Source organism: Camponotus floridanus, unplaced genomic scaffold, assembly GCF_003227725.1.
Source record: "Camponotus floridanus strain SB8 unplaced genomic scaffold, Cflo_v7.5 scaffold144, whole genome shotgun sequence".
Taxonomy (NCBI): Eukaryota; Metazoa; Arthropoda; class Insecta; order Hymenoptera; family Formicidae; genus Camponotus; species Camponotus floridanus.
Genome location: NW_020229264.1, coordinates 46339 through 63748, shown reverse-complemented (window position 1 = coordinate 63748; position 17410 = coordinate 46339). Strand labels below are relative to the sequence as shown.

At 38.9% G+C, this 17410-nt stretch overlaps 1 protein-coding gene across 17 annotated transcripts in view; it reads left to right on the top strand.

Moving 5' to 3' along the window:
• The window catches only part of LOC105251134 (potassium voltage-gated channel subfamily H member 6), a 100864-nt gene that overhangs the window by 70760 nt on the left and 12694 nt on the right, over positions 1–17410 (top strand). For 16 of the 17 annotated variants that reach the window (XM_025406455.1, XM_025406454.1, XM_011257691.3 and 13 more), the window contains 3 exons: positions 14155–14398; positions 15178–15359; positions 16738–16758. In XM_025406455.1, coding sequence (XP_025262240.1) covers positions 14155–14398; positions 15178–15359; positions 16738–16758 — 447 coding nt within the window. The remainder of the gene's footprint in view (positions 1–14154; positions 14399–15177; positions 15360–16737; positions 16759–17410) is intronic. The other variant, XM_011257688.3, reaches the window with a different exon arrangement.

Here is a 17410-nt window from a genome sequence, read left to right as displayed (position 1 = left end):
CTCGAGAGGTTGAGACACGGTGAAAGGGTGGCGAGGACTGCGGACGAAAGGGACTAAGGACGGAAGATTCGCCATATACCGACTCTCTCCAAGATCTCTCTTCCCTCTCTCCCTCTTTGTGTGTCTCTCTCGGTCTCCCTCTCCCGGAAACGAGAGTCGAGAAACTTGGAATGTTGGCCGGAACAACGATCGTGGCCGTCTGGAGCGCACGAGCGTCCCTCTTGCCTTAGTCACTCGGCCGCAACAGTGCGAGAAACTACTCGGTTTACCAGGGATGAGTTGAGGAGGCGCGTCAGTTATAGCCGGCGATGCTCGCAAAAGTATCGTGATGTGCTGCATTCGTTAGAGATCAGTGCGCGATTGTAAGTCATTACGGATGCAGTCTGATTACCTGGATGCATTAAATATGTTCGATGTGCGATACATCCCCGGTGACGACGATCGGACCTCGTGGACGCACATATCTTCCTGAAACTTTGCCAGCATATCTATGAACGGAGATATCCTTGATAATTAGCAGCCGTAACTCGTTGAGTATAGACTCGAGAAAGTTAATCACTCCGTCGATTAGTAATCGAGCGAATCCGAACGATCGTGCATCGAGAGAGTTTTAGTGCGATAGATGCATAAGCTTTGTGAGGAGGGAATCTTCGCCGATCACGTATACGATATCTCTAGCATGCGTTAATCAACGAAATGCAAGTGATAATTAATTCGAGCGTCGCTGGGCTCACATCGAAAGTAAAAAAACTGCTCTGCTTAGCGTTTTAAGAGAACGCGCGTGACAATCGCACTGACATTTCCTGCCGTGTTGTGATCGATCTCAATCGTTAAATCCTTGGAATCTATCAAAAGATCTTATTGATAAGGTGGAAAGGAGAGGTCGGAAGAGAAGGAATATCAGAATATGATCGGGATGAGATATTCTCCGACACATTTACAACCTATGATCTACATGTGATGCGGCATTTGCGAGACTCGATCACGATTTGTTCAGCCGATGCACTGTCAAAAGTTCTTCTAAATTGATCGTTAAGGAGATTCACGAGGCTCCCATACGTCTTCGTTGACGGGAAATTGGAACGTCCGCGTCGTCGCGAGACAGGATGTCGCTTCGCGCATCCCTGAAGGATTCCTCAGTATTAGCCCGTGCCAAATCCATCGTGGACAGCGACGAGGGTAGACCGTTCTCGTGATTCTTGAATCTCCTGGAGGGATCTAGGGTCGAGAAGACTTATACCGTATACGAGCGTTTGTACCTGCATCGAATTTCCAATTGCCAATAATTTGTCGTATTCCTGTCTCGCTTTAGCGAAGCCTTTTGTCCGAAACGCAGGAAGCTGAAGCGTTGAGTAAGAAGAGCTCTCTTATTTCTGTTGCGATCCCGATTTTGCATGCTGAACGATATTTTCGCGACGAAGGTAATTAATGCATTTGAAATAAGCGAGAGTGAAGAAGAAGAAGAAAAAAGAGGAAAGTGATCGAGACTGAAATTCAAACACCTATCTTTTCTCAATTGAGACTGTTGTCACGTTCCATCCATTATTTATTGCTAATTAATTAATTAATTAACGAAATTCGCTCTGTCGCGAAATTTCCACAACGCGACGGTGGAGAGAGAATTAAGTTTAAGCCAATAATTATCCTTGTATGTTTTATATCAGTATTTTGAATCGAGGGGAGAGACAACTTTTTAATCAATCAAATGGGATATACCAGAGGTCGTCGCAATAAAAGATGTGAATGAGCCGATAGCGATATTTACAAGGTTTCCTTTTTACGTCGTAAAAGCACACGCATATATAAGCAACCAACGATAATTATCGATAGTAATAATTCGTCTACGAGCACACAAGAGCGAGTTGACTAGGTGATTTTACGGATGCGCACACGTCCTAACAATAACATTGCACAATATTTAAATTTGTAACAAGCACAAAAGAGAATTTGCTTCGTCGAAATTATCGATTGGCAGATTTATACTAACGTAAGAAAAAAAGAGGAGAGAAGATAAAGAATCAGCGAAGACAAAGATCGAAGACAAAGACACAGGTGAGAAGCATAACAGAAAAGTTACAACCCAACAGTCTTTCAAAGCGTCGACTTTTAACTACGCTTCTTTTTGCAACGCCTTGCCTTTTGCATTGCGAGACAGCAAATCTAAATTATTATATAACAGAGAGTACAATACTCGACAACAATTACTTGGATTAAATTTTTATTGCTGCCTTACTCAACGTAAACAGTAACAATACCGTCGCGAGTCTTTGAGAGTTTATATTCGAGATTCGATAAACGGCTTCTGGGAACCGTCTATCGCAATTAAACAACGTGAAGGGGATCGACAGCGAGAGCAGTCGCGTCGATCCGTCGATTGCTGGGTCGACATACTTCGCCAAGATTCAGCTGTTCAAGGAAAAACTGTCCAAGTCCCAGCCTCCGGGTTCGTCCCAACCGCGGGACGAACAGATAGCATTACGCTCGGTGAAGGATCTATCGATTGACATACCGACTGCCAAGGTGGCCAATCGGCCGCCGCCAGTGGTGATAAGGAGGAAGCAGATCCCCCCGCCGACCGAGGAGGGAAAGCAGCGGGACTCGAGCGTCGCAGACTCCAGCGTCTCCGACGAGGGTGCTCGATCTATCCAGGAGCCCAGCGAAAGATTCATTTCGGGAAGGAGAAGGAAGGATCGAGGGCACTCTCGTCGTGGCGAGTCGAGGTACGAGGGAGAGGAATACAGTCGAGGCACGTTCGAGTTCCTGCTGGAGAACGACGGGGATCGCGCGCGATCGGAGATCGTCGATCGCTCCCGCAGGAAGTGGGGCTTGCTGCCGAAGTCTGCGTCGGCGAACGGCACGGCGAGGGTTTTCGCGGAAACGGTAGGAGGCGGTGGTACGACGGCCTCGACCACGAGCTCGTCGTCGTACGAGCGCGATCTGCAAAGCCTGTTGTGCGTCCGGCCGTGCGCGAACAGCAACTTTACCTCGGAGGCTGGAACCTCAGCCGGTGGTGCCGGCGAACGGCGCTTCACCACCGCCGGCAGCATCCGAATAAGCGCCAGCACGTCCTCGGATCTTCAGGAGGAGAGCGAGCTGTCGTCCGAGGAGAGGGACGCCCTGATCGAGGGCCTTGCGAGGACGCCGTCGAGCGTCTGCCGCAACAGAATACCGAAGTTCGGTGCTAGACGAAGGGTCGTAGCCGCCTCCGGGTCCTCCGCTGCCAAGGATTATTATCCTCGGGCAGCGGGAGATCGGCTTCTCGACCTGAACGAGGATCCCTGCTACGTTTCGACGGCGGCGACGGTGGTCCCGGCCTCCGGGTCACTCGCGAGACAGCAGAATGTTCACGTGATCAACGAAACCGTCCACGTGATCAACGAGACGGACACCTATCCCGACGATCTTCCCAGCTCGTCCCAGAAACCGACCTCGGCGCCGACCACCCTCTCCCTCAGCAGGAAGCTCACGACCTGGACGAAGGAGGGTAAAGATCTGCTGGTGAAGTCGGTATCCTCGGCAAACACGCTCGCTCCAACAACGATGACGTGCATAAAGTCCCCTCGAGCGATGTCGGAGCATCTCTTGGGGCAGCTCGACGCACCGGTCGCGCCCACGACCGCGGTCCTCGGGGCCCTCAGGGTCAAAGGCGGCTCGTTGAAGGAGGGAGATCGCAGCGAGAAAATGACGGATATACCGCGACAGAGATGGAGCAGTGTCAGGGTCAAAGGTGGAAGTACCAAGAGTCTATTGTTGGAGAACGGGGGCCCGCAACAATCGGCGCTCAAGGCCGGTTTAACAAAAGAGGTATTCAAACGTCGCGTTAATTAACATTTCACTCATTAATGACCAATCGTACCTCGAATCGTGATACGCGGTAATGATGCATTAATTGTACGGCTTGTACTTTATTCGATCGGAATGAAATACACTGGCATAGATTAATCACATCATGATAGGGGAACACTGTTGGAATATTTTATAGACTGAGTCTCTGATAGATGAGAGAATAGCACTTAGAGTCGCTGATATTTTTATTATGATTAAAGATATCGCGCAAATGCTGATATAATGATTGCATATAGATATATAGAGAATAAAATTCGAAGGTAGTGACTGACATTTTTATTGTGACCCTTTGAAACATTAATATCTTAAGATGTGCACGAGCTATTTTTGCATCGATGCATCGATCGCGATACACACCTACACGATGTCGACTCTGACGTGAGGGAGATTTCAACTACAGTTTCAGCCGCTATCGTGCATTTTATTGACGTAGATAAGAATGATATATACCTTTGTTCTCTGATGCCATCGTATATATATATGTTTCTCACATGGAAAACGTTTATTCTAGGTGACTAATTTCATTACCGCCAATCTGTCGAGCAAAAATATTTTTGCAAGCTCCGATTTTGGCGAATGTAGCTTGAAATAAGAATTTTGGGAATCCAGCGAGTCAGATTGATAAATTAATAAATAATTAGTTAACTAATCAATAGTTAATTAATCATTAATAAATATTAATTGATTCATTAATCATTAATAAATATTAATCGATTCATGCATTCATAGATAGACAGTGCTTTTTTATATAGGTTCATTTGGTTATTCCTGAAGGCATTATTTAATAAATTAATTGCAACTATATTTTTCCTTCTCACACACACATACACATATCGTGATTAATAATATTTCAAATACTAAAAGATATATTAATTCCCCTTTTTTATTAAAAATAAATATTGAAAAATATTTGAAACAAAAGTCTTGTTATTTTTTATAGGAAAATGGGAGTATGATTTTAGGAAAGACTCGTTGAAAAATAAATGCGACACGTATCGCAGGAGATGTGACAATAGGACATGTCCAATAGGAACTTTAAGTTTGATCAAATGTGTGACCTATTCTCTTAAATCGGTAATTTAACACAGATATTTTCCCGACGAGTTTCTTCGATTGACTTAGTCAATACCATTTTCTGGCTCACGGACAAGACATTGTTTACAAAGAAAACATCGTTGACGATTTCATACTACGGGCTAGTTATGGCGAAGAGGATAAACATCGCATTACTATGCCTATCCCTCGGTGGTAGACGTGTTAATGCTATTTTCAGACTACACATATGTACATGTGATGCATTCTCGTAGGCTACTGTCTCGACGGAAAACATTGCTCGTTCCTTCCCCTTTTATTGATAAGCACAATGTATTTCCAAATATTATAAGTGAACAAAATTATAACAATAACTCATAAAGGGAATTGAAGCCGTAAAAGGAGATACGCAATAAATTTGTTTCGTAATGCAATGTTTAATTATGTAATATTTTAATTGGGTTCGAATTATCGAATTTCTTTTGTCATGTCATTATCGCGTACATTATAATTTCATTACCTGGAGGTATCGCGTGTGATTTATTCCGAAAGCTTTCAACTCGTGCTTGACTGCAAATGACGCAGCCTTGGGCATTCAACAGTTCCATTATGCTAAATTCAGACTTTGTACTTTGTGCTCAATTATTAAATGAAAGTGGAAATTGCGAAACGTAATTTGTGAAAAAGGTCCCTTGGCGAGCGAACGCGCCTTTATGCGATCCGTCACGCCGATCTGGAGAAAGCCGGCAATTAGTGCATTCGTACAATTAAATTTCATGATCGAAACATTAGCGCATCCCTACGTTTTCTGATAGAGCGTTAAATTAATTGACCGAATGCCCTCTTGAACGCACGAGAATCCTCGCGAGAGCTTCGTGTGACCTGCGAATTAATTGCTCCGAGTATTGCGCATGCATGGGACTCGCACAATGATAAATGGAAGTTAAATCGGTCTTTTCTCGAAGGGAGACGCGGATACGATCACGATAAAAGCGATTGATAGGGCTTTACCTCGCGCGCAACTGTGCAATTATTGTCGAATCGATATAATTGTCTCTTTGAGAACAAAGGCAGGCGAGAAACATCTAAAGTATTAAAACGAAAATTAAAAGAAAACGTACATTCTAGGGAGACTTCCAAGATGTTTAGAAATAAAATATACAAGATACTTTAATATAACACACCATATAATAATAAATACGAAGTTGAAAACTTATCAAACCTTTAGATTAAAGTCTTATTATATTTAAACCTGATTAACGTAGTAAAACGATGTCTCCTCAAGATATATTTGGATGAAGCCATAATACGAAGGAAAGAACGACTTTTCTTAATTAATAAGAAGCCGGAAGCGATATTACATCCATTTTTAAAACGATCACGGACGGATTATGCTTGTTTGTAAAGCTCGTGCTTTCCGCCTGTAAAATGGCTCAAGGTGTACGAACAGTCGAGATGCCTGAAAATACATTCACGCTTGCCTGCTTGGTTACTTTCAGTAATTATATTTTACGATGAACAGACGCAATATCGTGCTGGCTTTGAGAAAATATACAAGTGTGAAATGTAATACTAAAATATTTAGTATCCCGAGAAAATTGCTGATTTAGTCAAAGTGCGACTCGGGAGCGATTAATTAATTTTATCACGGTAGAAGAGAGAAAGAAATTGAATTAAAAATAATTAATTTAAAATACATTTCATTAAGCATTTTATATTTTCCTCACTATTTTCTTTCCATTGAAATACATTATATAAAATTTATAGATAAATGCGAGCAGCGTTTATAGATAAACGCTCCCTCATCCCTCTTCACGATCCTCCATTATTTAAAATTTATAGATAAAAACGTTTATAAATAAATGTTCTCTTCCATGAGAGACTCCAATCTTCTTGCGCAGCTAATCTCTCGACTTATCTTATATCGAGATTATTAGAGGACAGAAATATTAATTAATAAAGTCGAGATAATACGAGATAATACAATTACGATAATACTTCCGTAACAGGAACATTATTTTGCATATACTTATTGTTAGCGATATGATATTTGAGCTTCCCTCGTTAATTACTCTAATTAAAGAGGCAGATTAGCTAGTTAATAAGAGGATAAGGAATGAATTATCATTATTGTCGTACCGGCAATGAGGCATCTGAGTCCACAAATGTTATTCGGAAGCGGTGCGCAACTTTTTCGTCGCATGTTTCTAATTTCTAAAGCTGGAAATTACACGTGCCTCACCTCGGTTGTCTCGTGGTTAAAGCGGTTCATTAAACATGCCCATAAAATGTCAGTCGCTGTCGGCCTTTTCGAGTGCACTTAGCATACGATCGATGCATTATTAAATTAAAGTCATAAACGAATTGAAGTGGAAGCTCCTCTGATCTGCATTAACTTTCAAGTGTATAATAGAATTATTGTTGACACATGTGGAATAAGATTGATCCTAAAGAACGAGTCTCATAGGATGCATCATTCTCTGTTCTTTTATGTTATACTGATTATTCTTACTCACTCGTAATGTAAATTAATATAAACGCAACTCACTTAAAACTCGAGTGAGTGATTATCTGAAGAAGGAAAGTTTGAGATTATTGGGTTACGTATGAGAGAGGAAACCTCCGATGTTTCTGGATGAATCAGCCTCGTGAATATCGGCGAATACGCCTTGACACTTTTATCCCCGCCCTATTTCTGATTTTTACGATCTGTGCTTTATTACAACTTACGTCTGATACTGGAGCAAAGCCATTCGCGATCTTATATCTTCGTTGCAGCTTCAATATCCAGAAACACATTGAAACTCGCTAGCAATTTATTTTTCTTACGAAGAAAAGAAACGATTCCGGTATGTTTCATTGTATCGGAAATTAATTAAATTTTTCTGTTGTTCAAGTTATCTCGTCTTTAATGAGAAAGTTATTATTTATGTAATTGGAGCAAATAATTAACGAGCATAAGTAATATAATTTATGTCGAGAAAATAAAGAATTTATTTCCTCTGAAATTTGAACGCATGTACAATATATTTGTACAAGATATTTGTACAATATATCCGTAACTTTAAGATTAATTTATCAATTTGCGATTAAACAATTTACATTTTTTTATTGAAAGGAATCATTTTATTTCATCGATCTTACTTGCATTCAAATAATTAATAACGAAACGATTAGATTCACGGAATAGCAAATTAATTTCGATTCATATTTTTTACACAAATATCAGATATATTACAAATATTATCAACAATATCGAGAATGCTTTCTTCGATAAAACTCAATAACGAATTTAATTATACATCTTCTAATATGTATCTGTTTGACCCGATTTGCTATTCTTTGGTTTTATTTCGCATTTTTACGATTCGGTTTTATTACGCTTGCACATACCGGGTGTACGAAAATCACGAATTACCGTTCCTAACGGGCTGTGAATTCGGTTGGACCGAAGTAGGACCGAGTAGGGGCAGATGTTTTCTGAAAGCACTCCTCGGCATGCAACCTCGGCGCCGTTGCTCCGACTTCGCCTGAAACAGATCTCCCGAGCGCTTAGTTTTGCCGCGCGTACGCGAGCGTTCGGCCGCGGAATCGAAGCAGTTGAGAACCGACCGAAATTAGATCACCTTGTCTGGAATTCGTTTGGCGTCCCCGAAAAGCAACCGACTGGAATCATTAGATTTTCCGCATCGCAGTGAAACCACCATAGTAATAATCATTATCGTTATTCCGTCCGACTCGATTCTCCTGTGAAAACTGAGTTCGAATGTGAACAGCATCCCTTGAGGTTTCTCTCTCAAGCACGACTGAAAATCAGAATTTTCTCTGACTCTGAAAATTGCAAATAACATCATGAATCTCTATTCAACATCGTGGGGTCTCGCCTTGCGGAATTTGATATACTTGTAAAAGTCTCCCTCGTGAAATCCGCTGCAAATGGGTGGAAATTCCCTAAGCCGAGAAAGTTCCATCTAATACTATTTTGACGTGAATGTCATCCTCGTTTTATTTAAAATCGATCCCTTCACGGGAGCTAAATTCGTGAGATTCGGGAAAAGTGACTTCGTGAAGTTCGCGGATATTTGCTCCCCTCTGAAGATTATCCTTTAAATCCAATATACAAGAGAGATTGCATTTAACACTACGATCGTGATTGTCATCATCGATGCTTTAAATCGAGAATTTGTAACATTGGGGATTTTTCGGAGATTGTAAAGAAATAAATGGATAAATTGAAGAATATCAAAGAGACAATTTAACTTCAATTTTTCGATCATATTAATTCGATTAATTTTGTCACGGATAAATTTTTTGAGTATCTAATTAAAGATCAAAAAATCGAATCAGTGCAATATTGATTCATTTGAATCTTTTAATCAGAATTAATAATATATAAATTTAGCGCTATTAAAAATAATTCACAAAGGTTTGATGAGAATGCTTATGACAAATTTAAGAAGACGCTAAATTTTCTGAATTAATCGAATTCTTACTGATTCTTTAAATGAGTTTTTTTTATTAAGTTTGAATCTTCGATTAAAAATTGTATGAAAATGATGAAATCTTTTGTACGAAATAAAGAATCGGGAAGACCGACAGATTCTTCGAATTGATCAAGTTTCCCGCAAAGACAACATAAAACTACGTGATTCCTCCTTTATGTTCGTTGATTGAAGAAGCTCCTAGAAAGCTCTCAAACATTTGATGTATCGATATTGTCCGATCAAGAAATGCCATTATCTACTTCGCATCAATTTACAAGATTTGCACAAAGAAACATGACTTTCAGAAGTATGATTCAATAGAATTTTTCAAAATGGTCGTATTAAATCTGATGTGAAAGTGGAAATTCTGAATGTCTCACCCTTGATACTCGTCACGGATGCTGTGAAAAAACGAAATCGTTGTCTTGACAAGATGGAGGGCTGAGGAGAATCTGTGGAATGTCCTGGGTGTTTTCTTTCTCAAGATTTCGCAAGCTACATGTCGAGAGACACCGAAGACTTGCTTAGTGAAAAAGTTTGAAAAAAAAGTAGTAGAGAAACAGGTGGTTTCTCCGACGTCGTTTGCTCTCATTTTTGTGCGTATATTAAAAACGCGCAAGCATCGCTCGAGCGAGATTCGCCACGATTGAGAATGACACTGGAATATTTCGTGAGAATGTCAGAAACCATGATGCGTTCATATTTTATGAAGGGAAAGAAGCAGAAGTTTGGTTCGACCCTGTCGACGGTAATCGATGTTTTTTATTTGCATTATTATTTTGATAAAATTTATAAAGATACAATTATATTTTTATTTTTGCAAATTATATAATTACAGTGAGATAAACTACAAACTGTATATTACATCATTAATTATGTATATCTCTATTTATTTATCTGTAAAAAATTAAGTATTGCAGAAATAATTATTTGCATTGTTAATCTGATATAAATTTATCTATTATTATTGAAGATATAACGCGATGATAATTCGATAATTATGGAGACTATGTAATTTGTCATTCGCCAAATTTGCTTTCGCGGTCTCCTGCGGTGCTTCTCTATCGTTCTAATTAAGTCACACTTTGTTTATTCGCGTTTATCAACTAATTATTTAGTTTATTTAGTGTTATCAAGCCTTGTAAACGTGTTTGTCTTATCTGCCGCGAAATGGCGCGTATATTTCGCATCGGTATCGATCGAATAACTCGATACGAATCTGAATGAATGGATGATTTCATCGGATTAAAATCCGTTGTGAAATAAAAATGAATGAAAAAAAAAACACTTGTTCAGACATATATATTCAGGAGCGAAAACATGCAGAAGCCTCGACAGAAGCTTTTTCTTCATTAAACACACGAACGATATAGGCAATAATAAGCGAACGCGTTGTCGTTGACGCGACCTCATTTTCAAATGGCACTTCAAAATCCGTCATGAAAATGTGCTCAATTGCTTTTACGAATGTCGATGGATTATTTGGGATAAATTTTGTTTATAGTTCGAATAATTTGTTAATAATTTATTTAAAATATATATAAATCCCTCTCTCACATTATATCAAATATAAAATCACACAATAATTAATCCGTCGGTTTATTCTCCTTGCTAAAGAAGGCTTTAAATAATGCTTAAATTTATGCTATTTCATTGATATGATTTTATATCAAGTTTCATATGGATAATCGTTATTTTCGCGGAGAATATTCTCAAGCTTTATCCAGAAACTTCCGAAGATACTTTAGAAGCTCTCTGATCATCGCAGAAGCCGTGCAATTTTATTTGCACGCACATCAGGTACATATTTATGCGGGGAAAACATGGTTCTGTCGTGAGTCTGCAAATATTAAATCCGGTTGCGGACGAAGTCGAGCCATCGAAACGAAATATTGTGCCGCGAATTGCTCCTCATAGATGACCTAGTGAATTTAAACAGAAATACCCTCGGGCCTTTTTATATCACAGTTTTTCTTTACAGTTAATTTAATGTGCATGAAATTTATTCAAGCGTCTTTACAGAAATTCCGCTAAAATGCACCGAATCGGATAAAGTTCCTGAGAGAGGAAGAAGATTTCGTTGCGCTCGTAATTTTTCGCTAGATTTATTTTCACGCTATTTTTCCTGGTTCAGCAGACGCTGATGAAAATAATCACATAACGCAGTAACTATTCGATAATTCCAGGTCACGTAACTTTCCGACGAACGCCAACCTCCTTCGACTATTTCGTTTCGATTACACCTGTCGAAGCATCTTAGATCGATGTGAAAATCCATATGTTAATATATCTATATAGACGATGTCAATCGTTCATCGCGATAAAGTTATAATTATTACGCTAAAGAATCTTCTCCCTTGTCTTTTAATCTCTACCACAGATTACCTCTTATTACTTAACTTTGAAACTTCTATTTTCCCGATACCGAAGAAAATTTGTATAAATGTAGGAAAAAAAAGAGAAAATTATAAAGTGAAATGATGAAAAATATTTCTTTGCAATATTATTTATTTACAAAAATATTTATTAGCAATATTTTAATCATTAATTATAGTTTATTTCCGTATATATACATATATAAAATAAAAATGCCTTTGTGACGTGCTGCGAGTCTATTTTTCCTGAAGAGAAGTTTTTCTTTTTTTGAAGATGGCACGAATTATTACGATAATCTTAGGTCATTGGAACGAGGTCGTCTTCGCGACAACCCTTCTCACTTAGCATCAGCATGAATAAAACATGACCACAGCTGAATTTACATTCCCGCGACTGTCTCTGACGACCCAATGAGCCGATTTTTATCCTGCCTCCTCTGACCCGCCCGACTATACACTTGCCACGAGATAAAAGCTGATAATAAAAAATCGATAAAGAAGGAAGAGAACCGAGCTTGGCTCTCTACTCTTTAAAAATGTCTCCATCAAGGTAGATTAGTTGTTATTAGATGTTATTTGATATCGACCTAATCGAATAAGATTAAAAAAACAAGTACCATCGCCGCTCGACATTGAACTTTCGCTAATGTAGATATTCGCGTATCAATTATTGTATCTAAAAATATCTAGAAATACGTGTTGAATTTTAGGAAGAAAATTAAGAATTGATTCGGAAGATTCGCAAATGGAATTTAATGTTGATAAAGATATTCGAAACCAACATTCAATAACTTAATGGCGAAGCTACATAATGGTGTCACTCGCATTGAACGTTTCATTCTCCAGGCATCAGTAATGAATATTCCATTTTCTATTTTTATTCGCTTATCGGTCGTTTATTGACCGATGGGGTTGATAATAATAAAACGACCGTATACGCATGTACACGGGGAGAGGAAGAAAAAGGGAGCAAACTGCGACTTTGTCACGGGATAAGATCCTCAGTTCGCTATACGAGCCTCTTGAGTGCGGTTTATCGATATCGACTTTCTCTTACAAATTCTTGTTAGGTCGGGGTAGACTGATGACTCTTGACAGCTTAGTGTTTGGTGTATTCCCCGACTTGGCACACACCGAAATGTGCCAGCTAAGGGTATGCTACTACCCTGACACACCGTTCCTCACGAGCAGAACCGGCCAATCCCGAGCCAATCGAACGAACGCCTCCCTTGGTCGGGCTGCATTGCATCAGTGTTAAGCTGACGCTCGGCCGGCGCTCTTCCGGTTCTTCCAGCTCTCACAAGCGCCATAAACAAGCGTTCTCGATTCTCGAGTGCCAGAAGGATCAATAATTCGAAGTATTAGTTCGCGTTTCAAGAGAGAAAAAGCTTTGAACTGTCGACCTGTTTAGCAACACACGCTGTGAAACCTCACATCCGAAGCTTTTGTCGAAAGATGATAGTCTCGTAATCACCGTGTTGCTCCCGTCGCGTTTTGGCTGTGCACCCATTCGACAGAATCGATCGCTCTGTGAATTAATTGCCTTTCGGAATTGTGACAGAATATTGAGAACATGACACTTGGGTAGAATCGTGGATTATGGCGACAACTAAGTGGTTAAGCTCTCTTGTGAGCACAAAGCTTGTTCTAAGCTTATTCGAGTACTTGTGACTAATCCCTCCAGTGGGAAAGCAGTAATTTGATCAGCAGAAGAGGATTTCGCCAGCTGTTGGACGCGATGTTCGCAAAAATGTGGGAAGACGTGATTCGCACGATCCGCTTTCGTCCATTGGTCGGATCGGGTTGACGAAATGGATGTATGGAAACTTTTTTGAAATAACCGATTTTTTATTTCACGAGAAGATTTGCACTTCCTATTATCTCATTTAAGCCGTTTGCTAATTTCCTCTTTGCAGAAACGGGCGAGCTTAAATTAATCTAATCCAATAAATAACTCGAAGCACTTCCGTGTTAGATAAATCAACATTTGCTCCCTTATTTTTCCTCCGTGTCTCGTAAGTGATATGATACGATCAAACGTCATCCAACTCCGACACTCTATAAGTGTCTTTTACCGTGATGCACTTTAACGCGAACAATGTTAGTTTAAGTGTCGCTATATCGTATAATCATATTGACAGAACATTTTAAGTGAAGTATGAGCGACGTGCTGATGGAACACCATTTTTCGTTCTTCTATATCTCTCGCACAAGCGTATATCTTGTGCACACGGAAAGTGTTCGTTTGTTAACTTCATATATATTTATAGACGTGATCTCTTTTTCTCATCAATCGTGAAACATTTTATTCCGTGTAATCGGTCTTTTTTTAGACCATTTATAAAGAGAGAAGATACGAAAGAGGTTGCGAGCTGGAGAGAATTTTTTTCTTAAAATTTTCATGTGATCTGTCGTAGGTACTGTCTCTCGGAGCAGACGTCCTCCCAGAGTACAAATTACAATCCCCCAGAATCCACAAGTGGACCATATTACACTATTCGCCGTTCAAGGCAGTCTGGGATTGGATTATATTGCTGCTCGTGATGTACACCGCCATATTTACGCCGTACGTTGCCGCTTTCGTTCTATCGGATCCGGACTATAACAGCAGAAAGAACAAAAAATACAGTGATGATCCCATCGTTATCATAGACTTTATAGGTAAGTCATTATTTAAATTTATAATTTGTTTCTTTTGCTTCATTTTTAAAATAAATAAAAATTGTGCTAAAGTGATATTTAATAATATAAATAATTAATATTTTTATCTGTAATAACAATTAATATTAATTAATATTAATTAATATTACAAATGCCTGTGGGAAAATGATAATAATGACAACAATATAGTTTTTTCTTACGTATATTAATTTTGACAATTAAATAATTATTTAATAATTATTATAATTTATTTTTTATTAATTTTATATTTCTAGGAAAAAAAATAAAGGGACTCACTTGAAACAAAATTAAAGTCTTTTTTTGAGCTTGAGAGGTGAAATCGGGTCTTATAATAAAGCTTTAAATTTGATATTGATGTGCGAGCACAAAGTCATGTAATGTTTCATATAACGTAGCTGGAACGCGAATAACATGTCACGACTGTCTGAAACAATAGAATGGATAAAGAGACAATAGCGTGAAAATAGAACGAACGAATGAAGAAATCGGAGAAATGTCCGAGAAGTGACATTTCTAGAGATACTATCTTCCATTATTTCGTTTTAGTGCGATGAATTTTAGTTTCGTGGAAATTTTTGAAATTCTAAGCGCGATATCGAACGAACAAACGAAATAAAAATTTAGGCAACATTAGTTTGACCTATAGTTTGATAAGAAATTTGATAGATTAAAAATTTACGACATAAAAACTAATTATCTTCAAAGAATTAATTTTCTTCGTAAAAAATATAGAAAATGTATATTATCTATTTTTTCAGTCGACGTCACCTTCATCGTGGACATTATTATAAATTTTCGCACGACGTTCGTCAACAGCAACGATGAAGTAGTGTCCCATCCTGGAAAGATAGCCGTCCATTACCTGAAGGGTTGGTTCATCATCGACCTGGTGGCTGCCATTCCCTTCGACCTCCTACTCGTAGGCTCGGATACTGACGAGGTAAGTTTCGTCGCACGCTTTGCATTCCCTAGATTACCTTTCTCCCAAGCCGGATCTGGTGTTTACGGGATTCACGTCTCTTATGCCAATTTGCAGCTAGTCGTTCGCGAGCGCGAGCAAAAGATTCTTTCTCGTAGAAAAATTACAAAAATTCGTGGCATTTTGTATATTCGCGCAAATCGTCCCGACCGCGTACTCTTGGATTCAGACGACGGAAAGCAATTTCGCGACAATGAAAGCAATTTCGCGAAAGTGAAAAGTGACACTCGCGGACGCCAGATCGCCGGACGAATTTTCTAGAGAAAGAATGTCGGTGTTAGTTGGTAAATATATGATTAGGATGACATGCCGAGCCCAAGTTACATGCCCATAGATGTGACTTTGACCAAAATGGTGCTTAGTTCGTTTCTTCCTATTTTCGATCGTTTCTCTCGGTGTTGAATGATTTCGTTTACCTTTGTCGAGAATTAGTCGAGTCGTCGTGTTAATGTGCACACAATGTATACCGTACGGACGGACGAGAAACGTTTCAACTCGTTTTCTCGCTGCCCGGGACGATTTTACACAAAGTCGAACGTGTGCTACACGTGCGTCGAGAATCAATCGCATTAAAATCGGGCTTTCGTTGAGATGCGCGTTAATGACATGGTGTTAATAAAGTAAGAAGAAAATAAGCTGAATGAGCCACCAACGCGACATTTAATGTCAATTACGTAAAAGTCGAGACGACATGTATGTAACTCAGCATAAGTGAATAATCCCTTTTGTCTGGCTCGTACCTGTAAGCACACGTATGTTTGTTTGCATACACTGTTCATAAATATGTAAGTAAATATAGTCTGTCGCTGTGAAAATTTCTGCTCTGATTGTCAAAGTATTAGACTATATACGTATATCAGATCTTCGTCAAGATTCTCTTCTACTATTTTTTTTACGACTACAGTCGTGTGGTTTTTTTTATTCGTTTTTCGTTCAAACGATTCTTTTTTGAATTTTCTCTTATAAGTTGATCTTTATTTGTCTCTCCCTGAATTTTGTGAACGGTGGCTAATGAAAGAGGTTTATGCGCGCAAGAAAAAAATGTGATGGAACGTAAATAATTCCTCCTCCTCTCCGTGATTAATTTAATTTATCGCCTGAAAGAGACAAGAATGTCACTTGCATCCCCAATCAAGGTTTGCGATTAATGACATAATTGATAAAGTCATCTGTCTCGGCAGTTTGTTTAAAGCGAAACGTGTACATGATTCTTGCGACATTCCTATTGTTGAGCGAATGATTGTAACAAACTGAGAAAATTTGAAAAATGAAATTATAAATTATCCTCACCCGATACTTGAAAAGATCAAATTTTAACCTCAGTTTAACGTTTTCGTAGCTCGGCTTGGACAAGGACGAGGTTAGTTGACACATATATACACAAGAGATTCTTTCTCACTGACGTGTCTTTTTTCGTTATTACTTAATGCGGATTACAATTTACACCGTTTTTACACCAAATTAAGATCACCATCGCAATCACGAATTTTTTCTTCTACTAACTACTTCTCCTCTTTATCTCTTTCTCTCTCTTTCTCTTTCTTTCATGTACAAACCGCTTAAACATATGTTACACATACTCACGTACTCTTACAGTTAGCACAGTTTATTTCATTGTTTATTTTTCTTGTAATGAACCGTCCCCTTTCGACCACGGCGATCAAGAGTCCTCACGCGATGCGTACAAACACCTTACTCGATTACTGCAACCCCATTTTATACCGAGAAAATATATCGAATAAAGTTGATGGTAAATCTCTCTCCACCTCTGCTCTGTTTTTCTTCGGCAATTTTGCACATTTTTTTAAAAATATATCAAAATATTACATGAAAAAGAATTTTCATCAACTCTATTCTTTCTACATACTATATACTAAAATTACCGATATACTAAAATTACCGTGGAAGAATGTGCATGTTTTTCCTTTTTAAAGATCACTACATAAAAATCATATAACGCTTTTAGTTAGTCTGTGTAAGATTTGAATTGCACAGAATTACATCATTGATAA